This window comes from Pleurodeles waltl, chromosome 5 (assembly GCF_031143425.1).
Source record: "Pleurodeles waltl isolate 20211129_DDA chromosome 5, aPleWal1.hap1.20221129, whole genome shotgun sequence".
In the NCBI taxonomy this organism is placed as follows: domain Eukaryota; kingdom Metazoa; phylum Chordata; class Amphibia; order Caudata; family Salamandridae; genus Pleurodeles; species Pleurodeles waltl.
Genome location: NC_090444.1, coordinates 1061077430 through 1061099205, shown reverse-complemented (window position 1 = coordinate 1061099205; position 21776 = coordinate 1061077430). Strand labels below are relative to the sequence as shown.

The 21776-nt window shown below is 46.6% G+C and overlaps 1 protein-coding gene across 1 annotated transcript in view; it reads right to left on the bottom strand.

The window, feature by feature from the left end:
* Positions 1-623: 623 nt before the first annotated feature.
* Positions 624-21776, bottom strand: part of C5H6orf118 (chromosome 5 C6orf118 homolog) — a 199518-nt gene continuing 178365 nt past the window's right edge. The window contains exon 10 of the mRNA XM_069235281.1: positions 624-6139. Coding sequence (XP_069091382.1) covers positions 6091-6139 — 49 coding nt within the window. The 3' untranslated portion in view covers positions 624-6090. The remainder of the gene's footprint in view (positions 6140-21776) is intronic.

Genomic DNA, 21776 nt, shown 5'->3' with positions numbered 1-21776 from the left:
TGGCAGACACTTCATGGAGGACATATCACCAACAATGATTATGATGGGTGATGTGGTGCGAACACAGAGTTACTCATTCAATAAAAATGAACAGGGATGTAATAAAAATAAAGTCTGACAGAGATTACCTACAAAAGAGTGAATATCAACTTCTGTTGATAAATAAATGGAGGCCTTTTGACACTGATATGTCTAAAATAATAGCTGTGATCTGAGTGTTTCTGTTGTTTTGCAGTCTGTAAAAAACATTACCTAGAGACGTGAAAAAATACAATTCTAGATAGGAAGGTACAGATTTGTGAGCTTATTGCTGGTATGTATGATTCGGCTCAAAAAATAGTATAAAAATGATACTTAATGCCAAGACTCAATGTAGAATTAGGTTTAGGAACAGTGGAATAGTGTCAATGTAGTGCTAGGTGGAGTCCGGGAGCATTTTCATCCTTTGCAGGAATCAATGCTCAATGAGGTCAATGTATCTTTGGACCCTGCATACGGAGTGGTAGTACCAAACACCAACATTTCAATACAAACCAATTACATTACACAGTATGACCACGGTGGCCACACAAGGAAAGCTCAAGTGAGGAATAAAGTTAAGAAGTTTAATATGAACTCAGAGTCAGAGTCATGTAGACAATTCTCAAACAAAATTATAGAGATGCAGAATCACCAAGGGTTGACCATGGCGATGAAATAAGATCAGGCGGACTAACGTTAAGAGAACTTGGCACTCAACAAGCACAATACAGAACATCAGTAACATAACCTGATATATGGAAAACAAGCGATGCTCAGTTTTGTTGAGCATTAAGGCAGTTCAAATCATCAAGGTTCAGCCAGTTTGGACAAAGGAAAACCGTAGAGATTAACCAATCAGGGAAAACGTGTGGGGAGGAATACATGCAGGCAAAAGATAAAAAAGGCCAAAAAGAATTTGGAAAAAGGTAATCACAGGCATCCAGTTACTAACTAAGACAGGCAAAAAGTAAGTAATAGGAAAGTGTCAGCATTTCAGAAGCTTGGTCAAGAGTCTTCTTCTTTGGGCTAGGGAGAAATCTATAAGTCTCAGCAAGGCATTTCAAAGGGGCAGGGGCAGACAGGGCAATACCTCTCAGAGTCCAAGGGGGTCAGCATACAGGGTTCTTCATCTCAGTTCTGCAGGGAAGTGCAAGGGTTCTCTGACCAAAGTCCAGCTGGGTATCAATATTTAAAAGTTAATAAGGAAATCTGATTTGTCAATTCAACAGTTCATTTGATGTTGAAGGGGCAACATCCAATCAAAATTCATCATGTGACTCCAACTTGAAACATCCACATGGGTTACAAGGTCTGTCATAAGAATGGTATCCAGCTGTATATTTCCACACAAGGTTGTAAACTGCTAGTCCACAGTCCAGGATGTTCTTGTTTCATGGGCATATTCTTACAACTCTCTATGTGTGGAACAGTAGACATATTTTACCAAACTAGCATTCTCATGGGAAGAGAGATAGAAAGAAATTTACACGTTAGCAAGGTGACTTCATGTTTTCTGCACGGTCACAAATACATGGCCTAGCAGACCTCACTTTGGCTAATACAAATGCATTTAAACAGCACAGTAATACATTAAAATAAAACGCATTTTAATATGCAAACTATAGGTTTGCCCTTAATAAATCTTATTTAGCATTCATCTTACAGTAAAAACAAAATAACATTGTCAATACATTTCAGTCAGAGTGGCACAGAACTGCATTTCTCTATTTTTGGACCGTATTTAAACACTAAGAGGCATATTTATAAGAAAGTGGCACATCGGTCCGATGCACCACTTTTCTTGCACCGCCCCTGCCCCACCTAACAACACCATGGTTGCAGGATATTTAAAATACAGTGCACCATCACTAGGACAATAGTGTCAATATTTTTGACGCCATTGTGGTGCTTTGCTGCACTAGCGTCAAAAATGTTTTTGCTACTGCAGCACTGATTAAAATGGGTGCATCATTTTAATGCCTGCTCTGAGCAGGCATTAAAAATGATGGAAAAAATGGCACAGTGAAATGATGTAAATTTCACTGCTCTATTTTTTCGTCCCTCCCTGCATCGGAACGCCCCCCTTGCATACCTTATGCCTGGCCCAGGCATAATGTGGCACAAGGGTTTAAAAAGTGGTGCAATGCCAGCATTGTGTCAAATTGTCAATATGGTGTAGGAGAAAGGCCTCCTTAACGCCGCCCTAGAGTAAAAAAAATGATGCTAGGGTGGCACAAGGTGTCTCTAGGGGTTTCTAAATATGACCCTAATCATTAGAGATTCAATATTGTTTCAATGCAGACTATCAGTTTAGCCTCTAAAATATACCATAATAACAGATTAATCTATCAAACGTAATTCAATCACAATACCACCTATGTTTCAGTCATTAGTGTAAGACAAATGCACACTAAAATACCTTCTCAGTGCATCCCTCTACAGTCAATCTATTTGTACTTTGATTAACATAGTTCATAAACTGTCACATAAAAATGATCACTGTGATGTGGGGGACGGTACTAACATTTCGGCTACATCAGTAGTGAAGTAGTAAAATGAAGATCTACCAGACAAGCTCATATTAATGTATGTTTCATTCCTAGCTTAATATCATGCGTCGGGTGCATTACTGGCCAAAAGCAGCATTATACAGATAACAGGCCTTTGCTTCACGCAGAATCATGTTATTGCATTTTTAAAAAGGTAACAGTACTTAACTGCAATGTTTAAATAGGTCTAGACATATTTAAACATTGCCATCTTTATAAAATAATTGTGGAAAATTCAACTGGGGGGGGTCGACATTAAAAAGTTTGGAAACCACTGGTCTAGAGACATAATTACTGTGGGTCAATGCACAAGCAACTGATACCTGAGAGCTCCTCCTTAACATGGGTGATAAAGTAAAGTAATACTGGGCAAAGGTCCTTGAGACAGACCCTGTCATCATTCAATGGGATAATAATCAGGCCCTGAAACATATCCTCCTGGCGATATGGACTAATAGGGAAATGGGGATAGAGGTAGGCTGCTTCTGGGGCATCTTTTACAGTTTGAAAAGAGTTATCACAGGTAGTAAAAGGCAGGCTCTGTGTCTGCTAGGGAACAGTGAGGAATAGCCAGGGATGGGAGTATGAACCTGGAACACCTGGTATATAGAAACAGACACAGTGCCAGGAAGAGACATTCTACATGGGGCAAATGGCAGCTTCACAACTGAGTTATGGAATGGATGATCAAGGTTGAGGATAAAACTAAGTTGTCAAAAGTAAAAGTGAGGCATGTTCTGAATGGGTGACTGGTTTCTGAACTGGGACTGTATTGGTGATATATGACAGGAACATTAGGGTCAGGTTTCGGAATTATGCAGTATATCGATTTACAGTGTAGTTTTCTGATAATTCTGCTGTGTAGTACTATCTACTTTCCTCTTTGGTTTCTAAATTATGATGAAAATGTCAATAACAATAACATATGAAAAAGAATGTTTAGAAAGATAATCCTTGGATGCATAAGTGTATACCCAACATCTAGTAAATCATCTTAGGTCTATTACTTCATTCATAGCCAGTTTATTCATTTTTGTGAGCAAAGGCAAAATGTAATTTTGCACTGCTCTCCATTGTAAATGGGACACATTAGAAACTTGTAAATGCCTTTAAGCACTCCCCATTGGTGGTGATCTAGGCTTCTGTTTTCAATTGCCTTAGAATAGCTCTGCTAAATTGGCTTGTAGGGCCTTTTGAACTTACAGACAGGTCACAAAAAGTGAGTACAGATTGCACATATACTTTTTGCAACCTTTTTGTTATTTTACAATGAGACCCGTGTATTTATAGGTCATATCACAAAATATCCATTCTGAAGGTGTCTCAAAATCAGCTGTCTGATGAATATTAATTAGATAGACTACTATATGCAATACCCTAATATTGGCTATACAGGGATGGTGGGCTGCCAGGGGCCACAGACTTCCATCTCTGTGTTCGCATTCCCCAAAGGGAAACATTTAAGCACTATGAGTCTCTTAAAGGAACAAGTGCTGCTTTAAAATACATATGCTTTCCATTAGGGAAGACATTGGAGGAGTAAGCAGTCCCTCTGAGCCCACAATGATTCCCAAAGAGCAAGGTGCTACACAACGATAGCTTGCTCTTTGTGACTCAAATGTCTCCCAAACTCAGGTGTTGTTATCTGATCAATGGTTTGGGGCCACAATTGCAGTCATGAATCATGAATACATGTCATTGCATATTGCAATTAAGAAGTGATATCCTTTTCACACCACTTCCTAAGTGCTTTTCCCAGTTGTCAACCTGGGCCTTCCCGATGTTACACTTCTACAGGCCTAATGGTTTCGTACAGTGGCAATGGCAGTGGAATAGAGGTAAGTCACACACACACTGTACCTTAGCCATGTGTCCCCCTGCACTACACACCACACAATACACCACATACACACTGTTATCCATTGGACTGTCTCCAACTTGGGTAAATAGATGGAATAGCAACTACCAGTCAGTGTGCCAAAATGTCCTGACCTGAAGCCCGGGGTTCCACACAAGTGGGTACCAGGATATTTCTATGAGCTCGAAGATTGGGTGCTGGTAGTCATCTCCCCTTGAGAGCTCCAGACCAGTAACCTGAGAACAACTTGACTATTCTGCCAGGACAGGCTACCAGGGCTGTGCCCTTGCATGAAGAAGATGCTGCTCTGAAGTAGAGAGGAATGTGATGGAGGTTAGTTGAAACAAGCCAACACTGAGAAGGTGACATAGGCTGAATTCTGCACCACTGCATTAAGGGCGAGGTGTGTCTACCCCAGGTGACTGATCTCATACTTGAGATTGAGGGTGTCTTGGAACTTGAAAGGGTGAGTTCCACCTTGTCAACAAGTACTAAGAAGTGCTGGAGGCTACGGACTGCAGTCTGAACAAAATGCAAAGAAACAAGACTTGAGAGAAGACTAACACTGTCAAAAGAAATTGCAGCTGCACAGTCCTTTCGATGCTTTGACCTGGAGTGAGCACCTCTCTTGTTTATGCGAGGGCTTTGTGACTGGGCCCGAGACTCAAGCAGAAAAATCTCAGGATCATGAGCACCGTGCCCCCAGCACAACCTCTTTTGGACAGTTGCTGCCTTGACTCACCTCTCCAACCTCATAGTGTGAAGCATAACCACTTCGCCTGGGCCAGAGCAAAAACAGCAACAACCCCGCCTGGTGGGCTATGCTAGACACATACCACCTGGAGCCAGTCTGCTCCCACGGACAGCAACACTTGCTTTGTGACCTGCTTGGAAGGACTTCACAAACTCTACAACAGGGAAATAGAGGTACAGAGGCATTGTATCTGACAGGCGAGAAAGAGTGTTCATCTATTTGAAATGCTGAAATTTGATCTTGAGAGAGAGAGAGCGAACCTTTAATAACTACCCCTCCCATCCCCACACAGGGCAAGGTCAATCCCACAGGACACTGTCTTAATATTACTGTGGGTGCTGTTCCTGTTAGTACACTTAATGAAACCCTTCTGTTTGTTATGTACAGTATCTTTCTATTGTGCGTGTTGGCATTAAAGTACTTTTTTCTCTAAAGGTAAAGCATTGGCTGGACCTCAATGTACTGACTTATAAATGATGAATATGGAGTGCGGAGTTTCTGATCCCACACCGCTTTAATGAGTAAGCCTTTGACTGCTCGACTTCACCACTCGGAAAACCAAGTGCAAAAGTCGTGTATTTGTTACTCAGTTTAGGGCACAACAGTAGTATTACCACAGGCCCCAATCGTAAAATGCTCTGATTTATTTTAATTTTAGACTGTTTAACTTGCATGAAAATAATATATACACACATTTGTTGGTGTGATATATCTTCTAAAATGTGAAAGTACAAAATGTAAACCTTTGTTACACAAGATTATTTATATTACATGAACATTAACATTTTAAAAATAGCCACACTTTTTAGATCAAAATAAACAAAAGTAAAAATCAAGATCACATTAGGAACATATGTGAACTATGGGCCATCAGGCTTAGAATTCCTTTCAGAAAATATAATCGTCCATTACTCATCTTCAGGCAGCAGGAATTTTCTCAGCAGTAACTGTATCTCCCTAAAAAGAAAATCAGTCTGTTAACATGCATTTAAGCACATTTTATATTGAAAATAGGTACATGGTAAGTGATGACACTGATGTACAATTGTAGTTCTTACAAAGCGCTTCAAAGCCTCATCAGCACTACATGGTCATCATTATCACCTTTCTTTTAGTATTGATAATCATACAAGTACAAAAACAGTACAATTAAAAGACATGATTATCAACACTATTAACACTATTAACATTTGCACATACAAAAACAATTAATTAACATAAACCACGCATGCTGGGTCTGCCCTTCGCATGGTTAAAACGTACAAGCATGCACAGCGTGAGCCGAAAGAGCAAATACTTGGAAATCCGAATAGCAGATTTTAACCAGTGACCAACTGCTACGCACATAGGTCTGCTTTTATTGAAACCATGTCTCTTCAATAAGTGAAACCAAAAAGGTGTTAAAAAGATTCATAAAATGTACAAAAGAAAGAAAATTGTTGCCGGGTTTGAAGTGAGAATTCATCGCAAGGACAACTACAAATCAGATATGGAATCTGAATCTGGTGAGGCGCAATGGCTCCCAGGAATGAATCACAGTTTGTAGGTATGGCTGCAAACACACTGAGGTTCAGACCACTACAGGAGGTCTCACTAGTGTTGTTTGCAATTCCACCGATCTATGGTCGACTGCCTAATGCCTAATGTCCACAGAGGAAAGCTTAACCCAGGACTTGTCCACAGCTCCAATTAAAGAGCGTGAAGTAAGTAAGGACGGCTCCGAACTGGAGGTTATTTCCCCAGAGAAGGGAGAGAAGTATATATTTTGGAAGTGAGCAACCCATTGGTCAGCCCTAATGTTTGATCCCAGTACATGCATTTCGGTTTCATTTGAATTGATTACCTTCCAAAATGCTCGGGTATCCTTACAGATGCTAATCAAGCTCTCCCAAAATGATTTTCATAAGTCATTTGTTCTTTTGTCCAGAGCAAGCGTGTAAGCAGTTTGTCAGCTATCAATTTCTTTCATATCCCTGGGTTGGCATTTCAGGGCCTTCCAAAGTCTTCTGCTGGCTTGACTATAAGCTGTGCCATACAAGCCAGGAAATTCTAGATTAGAAGGCACTGCTTTCAGAACCAACTTCCTTATATGGTTGTCCATTTTTACCAAGGCTTAATAACATCCCTTGGCCTACACTCCAGAGATAAGCACTAGTTCACACAATCTGAAATTTCTCCTAGTAATTTGGGTAACAGTCTAGGGAGATTGTGTATCTTCCATGCTTACCTCATACTACTGTCCTTGGTGGTGACATGCGTCACACCCCTTAAAGAGTTATGGAACTTGCCCTCGGGGAAGCTAATATCACTACCAAGGGATTATGGCAGCTATACATGCTCACTCTTGTGCCCCAGTCTAGGTTTACATATACAAATTTCAAGAAGTAAAGAGCTAATCAATCATGACCAACAAAGGTAGATGGTTGGCTATGATAGACGCCTACAAATTATTTTACATTGCATAAATCATAATCAGCAAGCAAATAGAAAGGATGTTGCCACTTTTATCAGAGGCATTTGCCAGTTCATGTGTTTCCACAACCAGAAATGGGTTTGCCTATAGAGATCTGTCTTCTGTTTTGCAGTTAAAGTTCTCCTCACCTTCCATGATAGCCAGCAGGCCCCTCATGTTATTATACAGCGTAGTCTGCTACCCCCCATACCTCTCCCTGCAGCCTCCTTATTGCCGCTCCCAGGCCATCACAAGAAATCCATACCATCTGGTGTACTGTTTGGGCCTGGAATAGACTGTCTTCATTGTGTAATGTTCAGGTACCATACTCACTGCAAATACCCGGGTACCATACTCACCGCAAATCCCCACCCATTTGCTGCAGCTCAGCTGTGCCTCGTAACTACTGTTGTCCCTTTGAAAAAAATATGTATCAAAACAACGGGTGATTTATTTACAACACGTAAGTGTAAAACGTACCGGGAGTATCTGGGCGACTCCCCTGCCACTTTGCTGGACATTCTTACCTAAGACAAACTCTCTCATGAAGTTTGCCACCTTCTTACTATATTCCCAGAGGAGCCCCTAGTATGGCTGGTTCTGGTGATATTGCTTTCTAACCCGAAGCCATTTAAACTTATCACACGATTGTATGCTGGGGTGATGGATTGTATGCTTACAGAGGCCCCCAGGGTTTGCATGGTGTGGGAGGACGATTTGGGTCATGGCATCTCAGATGCACAATGGCACTTCTGTTGTCAACAAACCAAAGAGGTGTCTCCTAATGGTAGATACCAGTTAATTTATTATAAATTCCTGCTAAGGGCATACCTCTCAACAGTAGACCACGCCTGCTACTACCACACTGATGATACTAAATGTAAGAGATTTGCAGTTTGGGGGTGGATTTCCTTCACCTGGCATGGTCCTGCCCGCGGTGGTGACGCTTTGGACTCAGGTACTTGCCCTAAAGGACATGACAGATAATGCTTTTCAATATGCTCCCATTTTGGTTCTACTGGTTCAAGTCAAGGAAGTGCCTAAACAGTTCTGTAAATTCATTGCCACAAGCCTGCTTTTAGGTAAACGTAGAGTGTCAATGATGTCGGGTAACAGGCATGCTCCGAAATTCAAGGACTGGATAAAAGACATGTCAATTTGTGGTTACTCAATGATGTGTTGAGATATTGTGCACTATTGTGACCTTTGCTGGCCCTGTACCTCTTGTAACACTTGTGAATTTTGGGTGTACTGTATGACTGCTCTTGCCATATTACTCTTTTCAATTGTGATGCTGTATGTTGCTCTGCTGCGTTGATGACTACACCAGCAATGTTTCGTATACATTTTGAATAAATAAAGTCATAAAAAAGTTCTCCTCACAAACAATCCAAAACCTGTAAGAAATGTTGCACAGCTATTAATGAAGTCATCAATTACAACACAAAGGGCTCAATAATTATGATGACTAACATTGGAAAAATCGTCATTATAAAAAATTGGATGAAAAAAATTAAAACTGCCGGACAATTTTAGGTGAAAATCGTGATTTCTTTGCTAACAGGGTTCGGTGTTACGGTACAGTGGAAAGAAACCTTGAACCAAATACACAAACCAAGTCAAGTTCGAGTGCATAGCAGGGCAGGGACCATGCCAATATATTTGGACCCATGAGGGGGAGCCTGCCTCATACCCTGCCAGCCCAAATTTGGCTAACTTCAGCAACTACTGCAAGTTGTTCCTGACTGCCTTGACAATCTTTCCCTCCCCCCGACTCCCGCTTCCTGAGAAGGCAAGCACAGTAACAGTAGTGACAGTGGTAGAGGTGGAAGGAGGCAGAAGCACAAATACAGGCTGGTCCAAGCAGGCTCCCGGCTTCCTGATGAGCGGCTCCCAGTGGTAAGCAGACAGGGATGCTGGAAAGTCCGGGGCCGATGCAGGGCAGAAAAAAGGAAGAGAGAGAGCTCAAGCAGTGCAGTGCACTGAAATAACATCTAAAGGAGACAAAGAGGCGTTTGGAGGTCTGGGAAGACCTGAGAAGAGTGAAAGGTATTCAACGACTGAGGCACCTACGAAGCACCGATTGGATGGACATGAGCACAGTGCAACCAAGGGGGAGGAGGAACCTTGTTTGCCAGAAATCCATTACACTACATAAATTCAACTACAATACAATACAAATGGTATGCATGCATGTATGATTGAAGGGGTTCATTGTGAAGTCAGTTCAAAGGAGAAAACTGCCAATGCACACGCCAATGCCCCATACTGCAATGGTGTGTGTGTTTTGTAAGGAATAGTTTTTGTACTGAAAGGGGACACTTCCACTTAAACAAATATCCCTTAACCTTTTTCCTTTGTATGTGTTCTGCACAATTCAGCACACATGCAGAGTAGGACAAACAAGGAGAAATTAAACATTCCTCCCAAATACTCCTGTCTCAAGGAGTCGTATTTTTGGCACAAATCTATCTCTACCAAAGACTGTAGATAGGGATTGCATCACAACCAATGGGTGGTTGCATGGGAATGCCCATGTACCACCCCTAGAATGTCTCTATGACGCAAAGTACTGCAAAGCAGCGCATAGCGTAACTTTGTGTTACTTTGGGAACCTATCCAACTCAAATCCTGATTTGTGTTGGATAGTAAATTCAAGCATTGCACTTTGTGTCAGATTTGTATTACAAAAGTAACACAAACCTGCCACAATGTATTACTAAATTTCAGCAAAGCTATGATCCCCTTCCCACTGCAGCTTGTCCATAGGTGGTCCAAAAGCCCACTGTGTTCTGAACACTGCAAAGTGCTCCAGCCCTTCCTGCGTTGCTCGGTCCCCTCATCCAAAAAGCCCTTCTGGAATTTGTGGATGACGTGGGGTTCCAGCTCCGTCACTTACACAAAGGAATGTTATGGTGCCATGAAGCACTCATTTCTCCTCTATTTTGTCAGTGAAGATGTGGAAAATCATTCTAATGTCACCAACCACAACTGATGGAAGTGGCTTGATGCAGCTCTTTTGTTAAGAAGCCCCAGTTCAAGCCAGAGGTGAATGTAGGTGACAAGCATTTTGTTCTGCAAACAACCAAGCAGATAGTAAGTTTGATACAGAGTACATTCATCTGAGGGAAACAGTAACTACTTGCATGGTGGCACAACAGGAAGAATTGATGGCTCAGGTCATACAATCGTGCAGATCTTCAAACATATGTAAGCCCATTCTCTGGCATCTGGGGATGTCTCTCCCAAAAATACTAAAGCTGGGAGGTCCAGTGGATGTCTTGAATGCTTAAATGCAAGCACAATACATTTTGAAGAGTTTTTTTTTACCAACATTGCCATCAAACAGGAGCAGATAGCATTTAAAGGGGGCTTAACACTACAGCCAAAATAGAACACCTACCTGCAGATACTTTGTTTTCTTTCAGTCTCTGCAGGCAAGCCGATAAAAGGCATACATTGCAGAAAGCGGACTTATTTTGCCAAGACGTGCCTTGGAGGCTACCCTTGTAGACAGTGAGTGAGAACTCAGTGAGTGCCAAGAACATCGGAGTAGTAAACACAACTTATGGAACAGAGAAGAATGCGGAGAAAGAGAAACACTGTCAGTAGGAGGAGATCATCCTCTGTCATCTTCATAACTGGTATAGGCAAGAGCAGGTGCCACTCCCATCCAAGGAGTAGAATAACGAGAGGAAATTTATAAGTCGTAGCAGTCATGAGCACAGGGGACTCCAAGAATGTGATGGTGGCAGAATAGATCAAATAAATTCACAACCAACCACCTTGATGAAAAGGATCGATAAATTCTGCAGAGTGAAAAGCTTAGACATAAATCTTGCTAAGACCAAGTATATGGTCTTCAATTATTCTCACTCCACTTGTCCGAATCCTAATCTGAGGGGGTGCCCCGTGGAGTGTGTCCAAACGTTTGAATATCTGGGTGTAATACTGACTGAGCATTTCGAATGGCAGTATCACATTACAAGGTGTGGCCTAAAACTAGATCACACTTCCGGGGGGATCCTGACAACGCATAGGGGTACCCCATTCCAGTCTGTTTCTCCAGCATTGCAGGTTTATAACCATCCGGCATTGGGATCTGCCTTATATGGAGCTGAGCTCTGGGGGCACAGTGAGGCATCCATTTTGGTCAACATGCAGAATCGCTTTATGCGACAACTGGTTGGCGTTCCATTTAGTACACTGTTTCTGCCGTTAAGGATGGACTTTGGGCTTGAAAGTATTTTTGACATAGCAAAGTTAAGGCCCCTGTTGTTCTGGAAAAGGATCTGGTCAACACCAGAGCTGAGCTCCTACCAACTGGGTTTGTCTCAAATACTGTACCTGCTAGGGGCAGACCAACTCCTGTGGGTCAAGTACAGGAGGTCCACACTAAAGACCAATGGTTTTGAGCATTTGAAACAAGCAGGCTTGTGGCAAGGAATTTGAGCATTTGAAACAGCAAGTTTGATTTCCAAAGAGCAAATTAAGAGGGCATACAGTCTGCATAGAAGAGGTTTACTGCTTAGCTGACCCAATGTGGGAATTTTGATGCAGACCTTCCTTGTGCAGAAAGCTGATCCTCTTTTGAAGCAGTTTATGGATGACACAGACCCTAATAATGCAAGTAAGCTCTGCCTTCAGTTTAGATATGGGGCCTTTACCCTTGCATCATTCATTGCCAGGTGGGGCCATCCAGCTAACCATCCAAATGGTCACTGCCCATTTTGTAATGTTTGGTAAGAAACCATCGAGCATGTTTTATTTTCTTGTTCCATCTTTCACAGCATTAGGATGAAATGGCTGGCCTCACTGTGCCGTAGCTTTGATGTAAGGGAATTCAAAGTAGCCCTAAGAATTACTCAGTCTGACCCTAGGCAAACTGTTGTTTTCACAGTTTCGAGATTTTTGATGGCGAAGTGGAAGATTAGGCAAAGAGCACTTTAACAGGAACAATGTGACATACTTGTAAGAACTGTATCTAGCTGTTTTAACATTTTTTCTTACCTGTTTTAACTACTGCTCCTTTTAATGTATTTTATTATATGATATGTTATGGATCTTATTACCTTTATACTGCACCATAATGTTGTACATTTGTATTTGTTTTTATATGATAATACATGGAGAGATTCGCAGAATAAAGATATTGTTCTTGGATTTCCCTATCTCAATCAATCAGTCAATCAAGTCTGATTTTTAACACTCAGCTTGTCATCTAGGTGGGTTTCTAGGTGCTTGCTGCAGGTCTCAGATGAAGAGCCAGGTCTTGTGCTCCTTCCTAAGGAGGGTCAGAGAAGTGCGATGCAGAGGTGGAAGAGGAGAGCGTTCCAGGCAATGGCAGTGAAATGGGAAAGGAGTGTCCTCTGGAGCAGAAGTGGTGAATGCATGGTGTCTGTGCAAGGGCGAGGAGGGCAGAGCGGAGGTTCCTGGGAGGTCAGTGGAAGTGCAAGCGTGGTTTATGTAGGCAGGTCCTAGGTCATAGAAGGTTTTGTAGGCATGAGTCAGGAGCTTGAATTAGTATCTCTTCTGGACCGGGAGCCAGTGTAGGTCCTACCAGTGTTGGGTGATGTGGGTTCTATTGGGCAGGTTCAGGATCAGACTGGCAGCTGTGTTTTGGACTGTCTGTAGACTTTGCATGAGTTCAGAGGTGGTGCCTGTATAGAGTGCGTTGCCATAGTCCAGTCTGCTGGTGATGAGGGCCTGGTGTCACCGTTTTCCTGGTGCTGAGGGGGAGCCATTTGAAAATTTTACAGAGCATGCGGAGTGTGTTGAAGCAGGCTGAGGAGAGGGCGTGCTTTGCATAGGCATTTAAACAATAACACTCCCTTATCTAACTTGTGAAACAATAGGCCTCAGTTAAAAGCGGTCAGCACCACTGGTCACTTTTTTCGATGCACCAGTGGCAGAGACTGCAGGGCCATACCTACAAGGACATGCAATCTGATGCATTCCCAGATTTACAAGATTTTGTAAACCCTGTGAATCCGTCAGTTTCCTAAGCCAGCAGAGGGGTGGCATAAGAGTGGTGCAATGGGGAGAAATAACATTATTTCTCCCTGTTTTACTTCTTTCTAAGTGTGCAGCATACATAGAAGGAGGAAAACGCCTCTTGTGATTGTTTTTGTGCACAAAAACAATCACCCCAGCAACGCAGGCATCATTGCACCATGGTGCAAGGTTGCCTGCATTGGCGTATGGCAGCAATTTGTGCATAGGCACGGGGACAATGACATGAATGCACCATATCTTGTAGATACGGTGCATTTCTGGGTTTTGTTCTGACCCAGGGCAGTGCAGCAAAATGGTTTGCAATGCTGCCCTGCGCCAAAACTTTGTAAATAAGGCCCTATATTTAGACACTATGAGGCTTATTTACAAACCCTTTGCCCTGCCAGTGCATCACCTTTTATATAGGGAAAAAGTGACGCACCTGTGGTGCAAGGAGCTTGTAAATAAGCCCTTATATTTGATGTCTCTTGTCTAATTCGAAAAGCCATATTTATTGCAGAGACTACGGTCTCTGCACATTCTAAGAAAAAGGGCCCAAAAGAAACTTCTGTTCCCACAGATCCTGGGTCAGATTGGGCTCAAAAAGCACTTCTGTTCAGCAGTTGCAGTGCCATATTAGACCTGCAAAACACTTCTGTCCCCACTGAGCACAGGATAGCAGATGCTGGGACTGAGTGGGATCACAGTGCACTTCTATTGCCATGCATGTTGTGATAGCAGATGCTGAGGTAGAATCCGCCTACAACACACTTCTGTCCCGCAACTGTGGACAGATTGTGGTCACAATACATTTCTTCTCCAATAGATGCTAGGCCTAAATGAGCCCAAAATGCACTTCTGTCTCTTTAACTTCTTGAACAAGCACAATGCATTTCTGCTCCATCAGATGATGAGGCAGATTGCGCTTACAACGCATGTCTGCCCGAACAGATTCTGGGATAGCAAACCCTGAGACAGAATAAGCCCACAATGCTTGTCTGTCCCCACAGATGTTGGAATGGATTGCAGCCACAATGCACTCCTTTCGCCAAAAGTGTTGGTAAAGATTGTGACACTGAGACACAGAGAAAGATAGAAAAGGTGTTTGGGAGAGAAAGGGAGAAAGCAATGGAGAGAAAAAGAAAGAAACAGTGAGAGAAAGTGAGAGACATAGACTGAAGTAGACAGGGAGAGAAAGAAAAAAAATCAGGGTTTGGGAGAGACAGACGGAAACAGAAAGAGAGAAAGACAAAGAAAGAAACAGACTTATGGGGAACAGAAAGGTAAAGAGAAAGAGAAACAGGTAGAGAAAACTACAAGAGAAAGCCAGCAAGAAAAAAAGAAATGAAAGAATGAGAGATCAACAGTGAGAGAGAAAAAAAGAGCAAGACAGGAAGAGTAAGGAAGACTTGTGCTTGTCCTATTTTAAAACTTGGTGCGTAACAAGTAGCTTCCCACCGCTATTAATAATATTTCTGCATTTATGGAATTTGGCTCCATCCAGCTACAAATTTAGTCATGCACCAATGCATTTGTGCACGTCCTCAGCCATTTGCCCATCTATTCAAATACTCACCCATTCATTTATCTGGACATGCAATCAGTCATCCAGCAACCCATCATCTATTGACTCACCAGCCTATCAACTTTACCACACACACAAACTCAGACAACGAAGGAGCACTTATCACTCAAGAAGCCAAACATAGGCCCTCATTATGAACCTGGTGGTCCATGGACCGCCAGACTCATGGTGGCGGACGGACGGCTGCAGAAATGGCGGTCTGCCCGCCCTATTATGAAAGTGGCAGAAACGCCACAGTGGAAACACTGCCACCACCAGGCTGCCATCACCACGCCTGACGGTGGTGGCGTTTCAGATCCGACAGGGCAGCTGCCCTGCAGATTATGAGTCCCATTCCACCAGCCTTTTCCTGGCCGTTTACACCGCCAGGGAAAGGTTGGCGGAATGGGTGACTCGGGGCCCTCATGCACAGCCCCGTCATGCATTTCACTGCCCGAATTACGGGCAGTGAAATGCGAGAGGGGTGCTGCTGCACCTCCAACACTTGCACATTAGCACTGGCTCCATTTGGAGCCGGCGTCAATGTAAAAGCCCTGTTTCCCACTGGCCCGGCTGGAACATCATTATAGGGCCGGCGGGGGCTTTGCCACACTAGCGGTCTTCAGTCAACCGTCAGTGCGGTTGTCGGCGGGATATCCCGCCATCATCATAATTACCCCCATAATCTTTCTCAATGCTTGTTTACCTTATAATGTGTAAATCTAAGGAAAGCAGTGGAATGTCTTTCCCTTTGTCCATTTCTGCACAAAATGAACATGAGCTGAGTAGGAGTTCCTATGAGTGTCTGGCACTTGCTTTCATTGGAAACTAAGATAAAGTTGATGTCCCAATTAATTATTTGTAATTTTCATTACTCAGTGTCTTCGTATTCTGTGTCCCAGTTCTTATGCAAATTAGCTCAGTGCCTTCTCCCCACCCAAGTCAGAACACACACAAGAGTGCAGAGCAAAGCTAGATGAAATCCACTCCCAATTCAGGTTCTGGAGGGCATCCCAAAATCCCAGCATGGTCCACATTTCATCAAGGAGAATAATCAGGGGCTGGGAACAGCAAAGGAAATGTGTGCCCCTAGAAATACAAGAACAAGGTACTCCGAGACCAGACTATCATAGTCAGAATATCATCTGACTTAAATATTAGTCCTAACTATCCATGCTGTGCTAAATTTTATACATGCTGCTTTTTGTGCTCGGAAAATGTATTAACAGTGTTTTTAGAAATTTTTATGACTGGAAATTCTGTATGTTATTTATTTATTTTATGCCTTTTATGGTCTTTTTGCACCGAATAAAGTAAATTAAAGAAAAAAACTATCTTTTACAAAAATATTGCCCCATTGGAGTTAATAATAGAAGTCCTGCACCAAAAAGGGCACTGTTTTTTAAACATTATTTAGCACCAGATATTTATGGGAGACAATATTTTTGTATATGATATTCAGACATACAAACCCCAGACCATCAAGGCAACAAAAACAGTCCCAAAGGGCAACGCCAGGAATGCAGATATCCACCTTTGAAGTAGGAAAAACAAGCTGATTCAGAACTAGAGCAATAGCCATGCCAGGACTGAAAAACAGGACACATAGGGGGTCATTCCAACCCTGGCGGTCAGTTTTAAAGCGGCGGCCAACCCGCCAACAGGCAGGCGGTAAAAAAAATGGAATTCTGACCCTGGCGGAAACCGCCAACAGAGACCGCCACTTTAACACTCCGACCGCCACAGCGGGACAAACAAACAGCGCGGCGGTGACCGCCAACAGACAGGCGGGAGACAATGTACCGCCCACCCTATCACAACCCACCAATCCGCCACCTTTTCCGGGGCGGTAGCCCCGCCGATAAAAACACGGCGGAAACAGACATTACGAACGGAAAACACTCACCTCTACACACTCCACGAGGAATCTGGACAGCATGGAACCAGAACTACACATCCTACCAGCTATTGTCTTCCTGCTCCTCTACCAGGAGCACGAACGCCGGTGCAGAAGACAACGGTGAGTACTGCACCTACGACACAGGGGAGGGGGGAGGCAAAAAATTACGGGGACACACATACCCGACACACCCACCCTCACCCTCACCCTCACCCACAACTACATACACATCAATGCAGAGCAACAACTCATAGTGACACCCCCAAACCCCCCGGAAGAATGCAAAGACAAAATAAAATGACCATGAAATTTGAAGTATATTGTACGGCTAACTTAAAAAATATATCAAACATCTATAACTATATATACATATGTAAATTGTCCTGTCCAAATTGGGTATCAGTCATTGTTCGTGGGCCAATGGGCAAAAACACATGGGCAAAGCCCACACAGGATACCCGACTCCAATGGAGAGAACACTGCAGGGGCATCAGATAGCAAAACTACAGGCACCTCAGGGGGAAGGGAAGGGGGGGCACCTCAGCCAGATGAGTCCACGATGCCAGATCCACGAGGGGCCTCCATGGCAACTGTTCAATCCTGGGGAGTGCAAAGCCACAGTCTCACAAGTCTCTACAGTGGGTGGATTGCCCACTGTGCCATCCTGGGGAGTGCAAAGCCACAGTCTCACAAGTCTCTACAGTGGGTGGATTGCCCACTGTGCCATCCTGGGGAGTGCAAAGCCACAGTCTCACGAGTCTCTTCAGTGGATGGATTGCCCACTGTGCCATCTTGGGGAGTGCAAAGCCACAGTCTCACAAGTGGATTACAGACTCCACTGGTTCTGGAGGAGGCATGGTGCCCAGAGTGCTTCGTGCAGCCCTGCCCTACACAGATGCGGGCCTGCCCCTTCTGCCAAGGGCCAGCGGTGCTTGAGACGGCGGTGCCCAGCGGAGCGGTGCTTGAGTTGAAGGGCCCAGCGGAGCGGTGCAGAGACGGTGGTGCCCAGCGGAGCGGTGCTTGAGATGAAGGGCCCAGCGGAGCGGTGCAGAGACGGCGGTGCCCAGCGGAGCGGTGCCTGAGATGAAGGGCCCAGCGGAGTGGTGCAGAGACGGCGGTGCCCAGCGGAGCGGTGCTTGAGATGAAGGGCCCAGCGGAGCGGTGCTTGAGTTGAAGGGCCCAGCGGAGCGGTGCAGAGACGGCGGTGCCCAGCGGAGCGGTGCTTGAGATGAAGGGCCCAGCGGAGCGGTGCAGAGACGGCGGTGCCCAGCGGAGCGGTGCTTGAGATGAAGGGCCCAGCGGAGCGGTGCAGAGACGGCGGTGCCCAGCGGAGCGGTGCTTGAGTTGAAGGGCCCAGCGGAGCGGTGCAGAGACGGCGGTGCCCAGCGGAGCGGTGCCTGAGATGAAGGGCCCAGCGGAGCGGTGCAGAGACGGCGGTGCCCAGCGGAGCGGTGCTTGAGATGAAGGGCCCAGCGGAGCGGTGCTTGAGTTGAAGGGCCCAGCGGAGCGGTGCAGAGACGGCGGTGCCCAGCGGAGCGGTGCTTGAGATGAAGGGCCCAGTGGAGCGGTGCAGAGACGGCGGTGCCCAGCGGAGCGGTGCTTGAGATGAAGGGCCCAGCGGTGCAGAGACGGCGGTGCCCAGCGGAGCGGTGCTTGAGTTGAAGGGCCCAGCGGAGCGGTGCAGAGACGGCGGTGCCCAGCGGAGCGGTGCTTGAGATGAAGGGCCCAGCGGAGCGGTGCAGAGACGGCGGTGCTTGAGATGAAGGGCCCAGCGGAGCGGTGCAGAGACGGCGGTGCCCAGCGGAGCGGTGCTTGAGATGAAGGGCCCAGCGGAGCGGTGCTTGACTTGAAGGGCCCAGCGGAGCGGTGCAGAGACGGCGGTGCCCAGCGGAGCGGTGCTTGAGATGAAGGGCCCAGCGGAGCGGTGCAGAGACGGCGGTGCCCTGTTCAGCGGTTCTTGACTTGAAGGGCCCAGCGGAGCGGTGCAGAGACGGCGGTGCCCTGTTGAGCGGGTCTTGACTTGAAGGGCCCAGCGGAGCGGTGCAGAGACGGCGGTGCCCTGTTCAGCGGTTCTTGACTTGAAGGGCCCTGTTCAGCGGTGCTTGGCTTGAAGGGCCCTGTTCAGCGGTTCTTGAGACGGCGGTGCCCTGTTCAGCGGTTCTTGACTTGAAGGGCCCTGTTCAGCGGTGCTTGGCTTGAAGGGCCCTGTTCAGCGGTTCTTGAGACGGCGGTGCCCTGTTCAGCGGTTCTTGACTTGAAGGGCCCTGTTCAGCGGTTCTTGACATGAAGGGCCCTGTTCAGCGGTGCTTGACATGTGTGTCCAGGTCACCAGATCCGGCCATTACATGGCTTTCACTCGCCACCTGACATGTGGCTGCCGGGCCCTTCGTGCACATCTGTCTTCTCGCTTGCGGGGCCCTCCTGTGCTGCCGTCCCGGGCCCGTGGGTGTCCTCCTGCACACCTGGAATGGGGCTGGTGGGGCCCTCCTGGGCAGCTCGCCTGCTGCCGGACTTGTCGGGCGTGCTGCCCTTGCCACCCTTCCCTGCTCGTCTGTGGCCCTTTCCTCCCTTTGGCGGTGTGCCAGGTGGCACCCCACTCCCTGACGGTGCCAGGGTAGTGCTTTTGGAGCCTGCTGTCTTTGGCCTCTCGCGCCGGGCACTGGCTTTCTTGGCTTTCTTTTCAGGGGGTGGGCTGGTCGTCTCTTTACTCCTAGCCGAAGTAGCTGGCCTTGAAGGTGGTGGACTCCAAAATCCTTGGACTATTGTCTTTGTAGGTCCAGGTTTTGTGGTGGCTGAGGTGCTGGTTGGAGTCTTATGAGATGGAGGGGGTGGGTCAGTTGTTGGAAAGAGGTCAAGGTTGGAAAGGAAAATCAATTTAGAAAGACAGGGACGGGTAGTTGTAGTGGGTATGGGAGTGGAGGAAGAGGATGTGGTTGTAGGAGAGTGAAGTCTGGTGTCTTTGGGTGCAGGTGCTTGTGCTGGAGGCTGTCGTGAGGTGGATGGCTGTTGGGTGGGTGGCTGCCTGCGTTTGTGTGGTTTGGAAGAGGGGGTGACAGACACACTGGGAGAGGACACAGGGGACGTGTAAATGGTAGTGGGGGTGGTGACTGCACGTGTGCGGAGTGTTCTGGTGGGTGTGCTGGTGATGGACGTAGTGGCTGAAGATGTTGTGCATGCAAGTGTGAGTGGAGACGTCACAGGGAGGGAGGAGGGAGACGAGGAGGAGGGGGACACAGAGGAGGCAGTGGCTGTTGGCATGTCTGCATGTGGATGTTGCTTGTGTGAATGCTTGTGTGATGTGTGGTGCTTATGTCTGGATGAGCTTCCCTTGGGTGTTGAGGTGTGTGCAGGCTGGTCTGTAGGTGTGTCTGGGATAGGCAGAGGTACAGGGGAGTGGGACTGGGTTGAGGAAGTTGGAAGAGGGAGGCAGGAGACAGGGACAATGGCTGCAGTCAGTGCTGAGGCCAGAGCGTTGAACGATCGCTGATGGGCAGCCTGACCCGAATGAATGTCCTCCAGGTATGCATTACTCCGGTGCACCTCCCTTTCTACACCCTGGATGGCATTCAAAAGGGTAGACTGCCCAACAATGAGCGTCCTCAGGAGGTCAATGACCTCCTCACTGAGGGCAGCAGGGGTAACTGGGGCAGGGCCTGAGGTGCCTGGGGCGAAGGAGATGCCCACCTTCCTGGGTGAGCGGGCACGGGGCGAAGGCTGAGGGGCTGCTGGGAGGGCGGAGCTGGTGCGCTGGGTGGCGGCTGTACCTGTTGTTGCGGTGGGCACGGATGTTGCCCCAACCCAAGGGAGCTCCCTTCCGAGGACGTGTCTGTGTCGCTGGTGTCACCACGTGTCCCTGCTGTGGAGCTCCCCTCGCCCTCCGTCTCACTGGTGAAATCCGAGTCAGTTGCATGGCCCTCCATGGCCATGTGAGATGCAGCTCCCTCGTCCTCCGATGCCACTTCTCCTCTGCCTGATGATGCTAATGCACACATGAACAGGAAGACCACCAAAAAAGGGTGGGGGTGGAGAAACAAAGACATGTTGAGTGCATGCATTGGCGACACCGTTGGCAGAGAGGACAGACACAGAAGCCCCCTGCACTACGCCGCGCACTTGGGGTACACTACTCAATCCGTGGGACATGGCCTACAAGCCTATGGACGACAACTCCACACATAGGTGACACAGGGCCATGAATAGCTGTACTAGGCAACATACAGAGGTGGGGGGCGGGGCACAGGGCCGTGCCTAACGGAGGGGCCTAGCCTACAGAAATCGCCCTGGCCTAGGGATACCCACAGCCCTCCTCCCCCACCCAGACACCTCCAATGTGCGCAAAATCAGCAGAATGTGCTTGTACTCACCCCCTTGTGTCTGCTGTGATGTCCTCACTCGCCCATCCAAATCGGGGTAGGCCACCGCCAGGATCCGGGACATCAGGGGGGTCAAGGTACGACTGGCACCCCTCCTACGTTGGGAGGCCATCCCGAGCAGAGCCTCTGCGGTCTTCCTGCTCCCGCGGCGGATGTCCTCCCACCTCTTCCAGCAGTGGGTGCCCCGTCTGTGGTGGAGCCCCAGGGTCCGGACGTCCTTGGCGATGGCACGCCAAATGTCGATTTTCTGATGGGGGCTGACCTATGTGACATGTACAGGGGGAGAAATAAAAAATCATCACCTTCTGCAT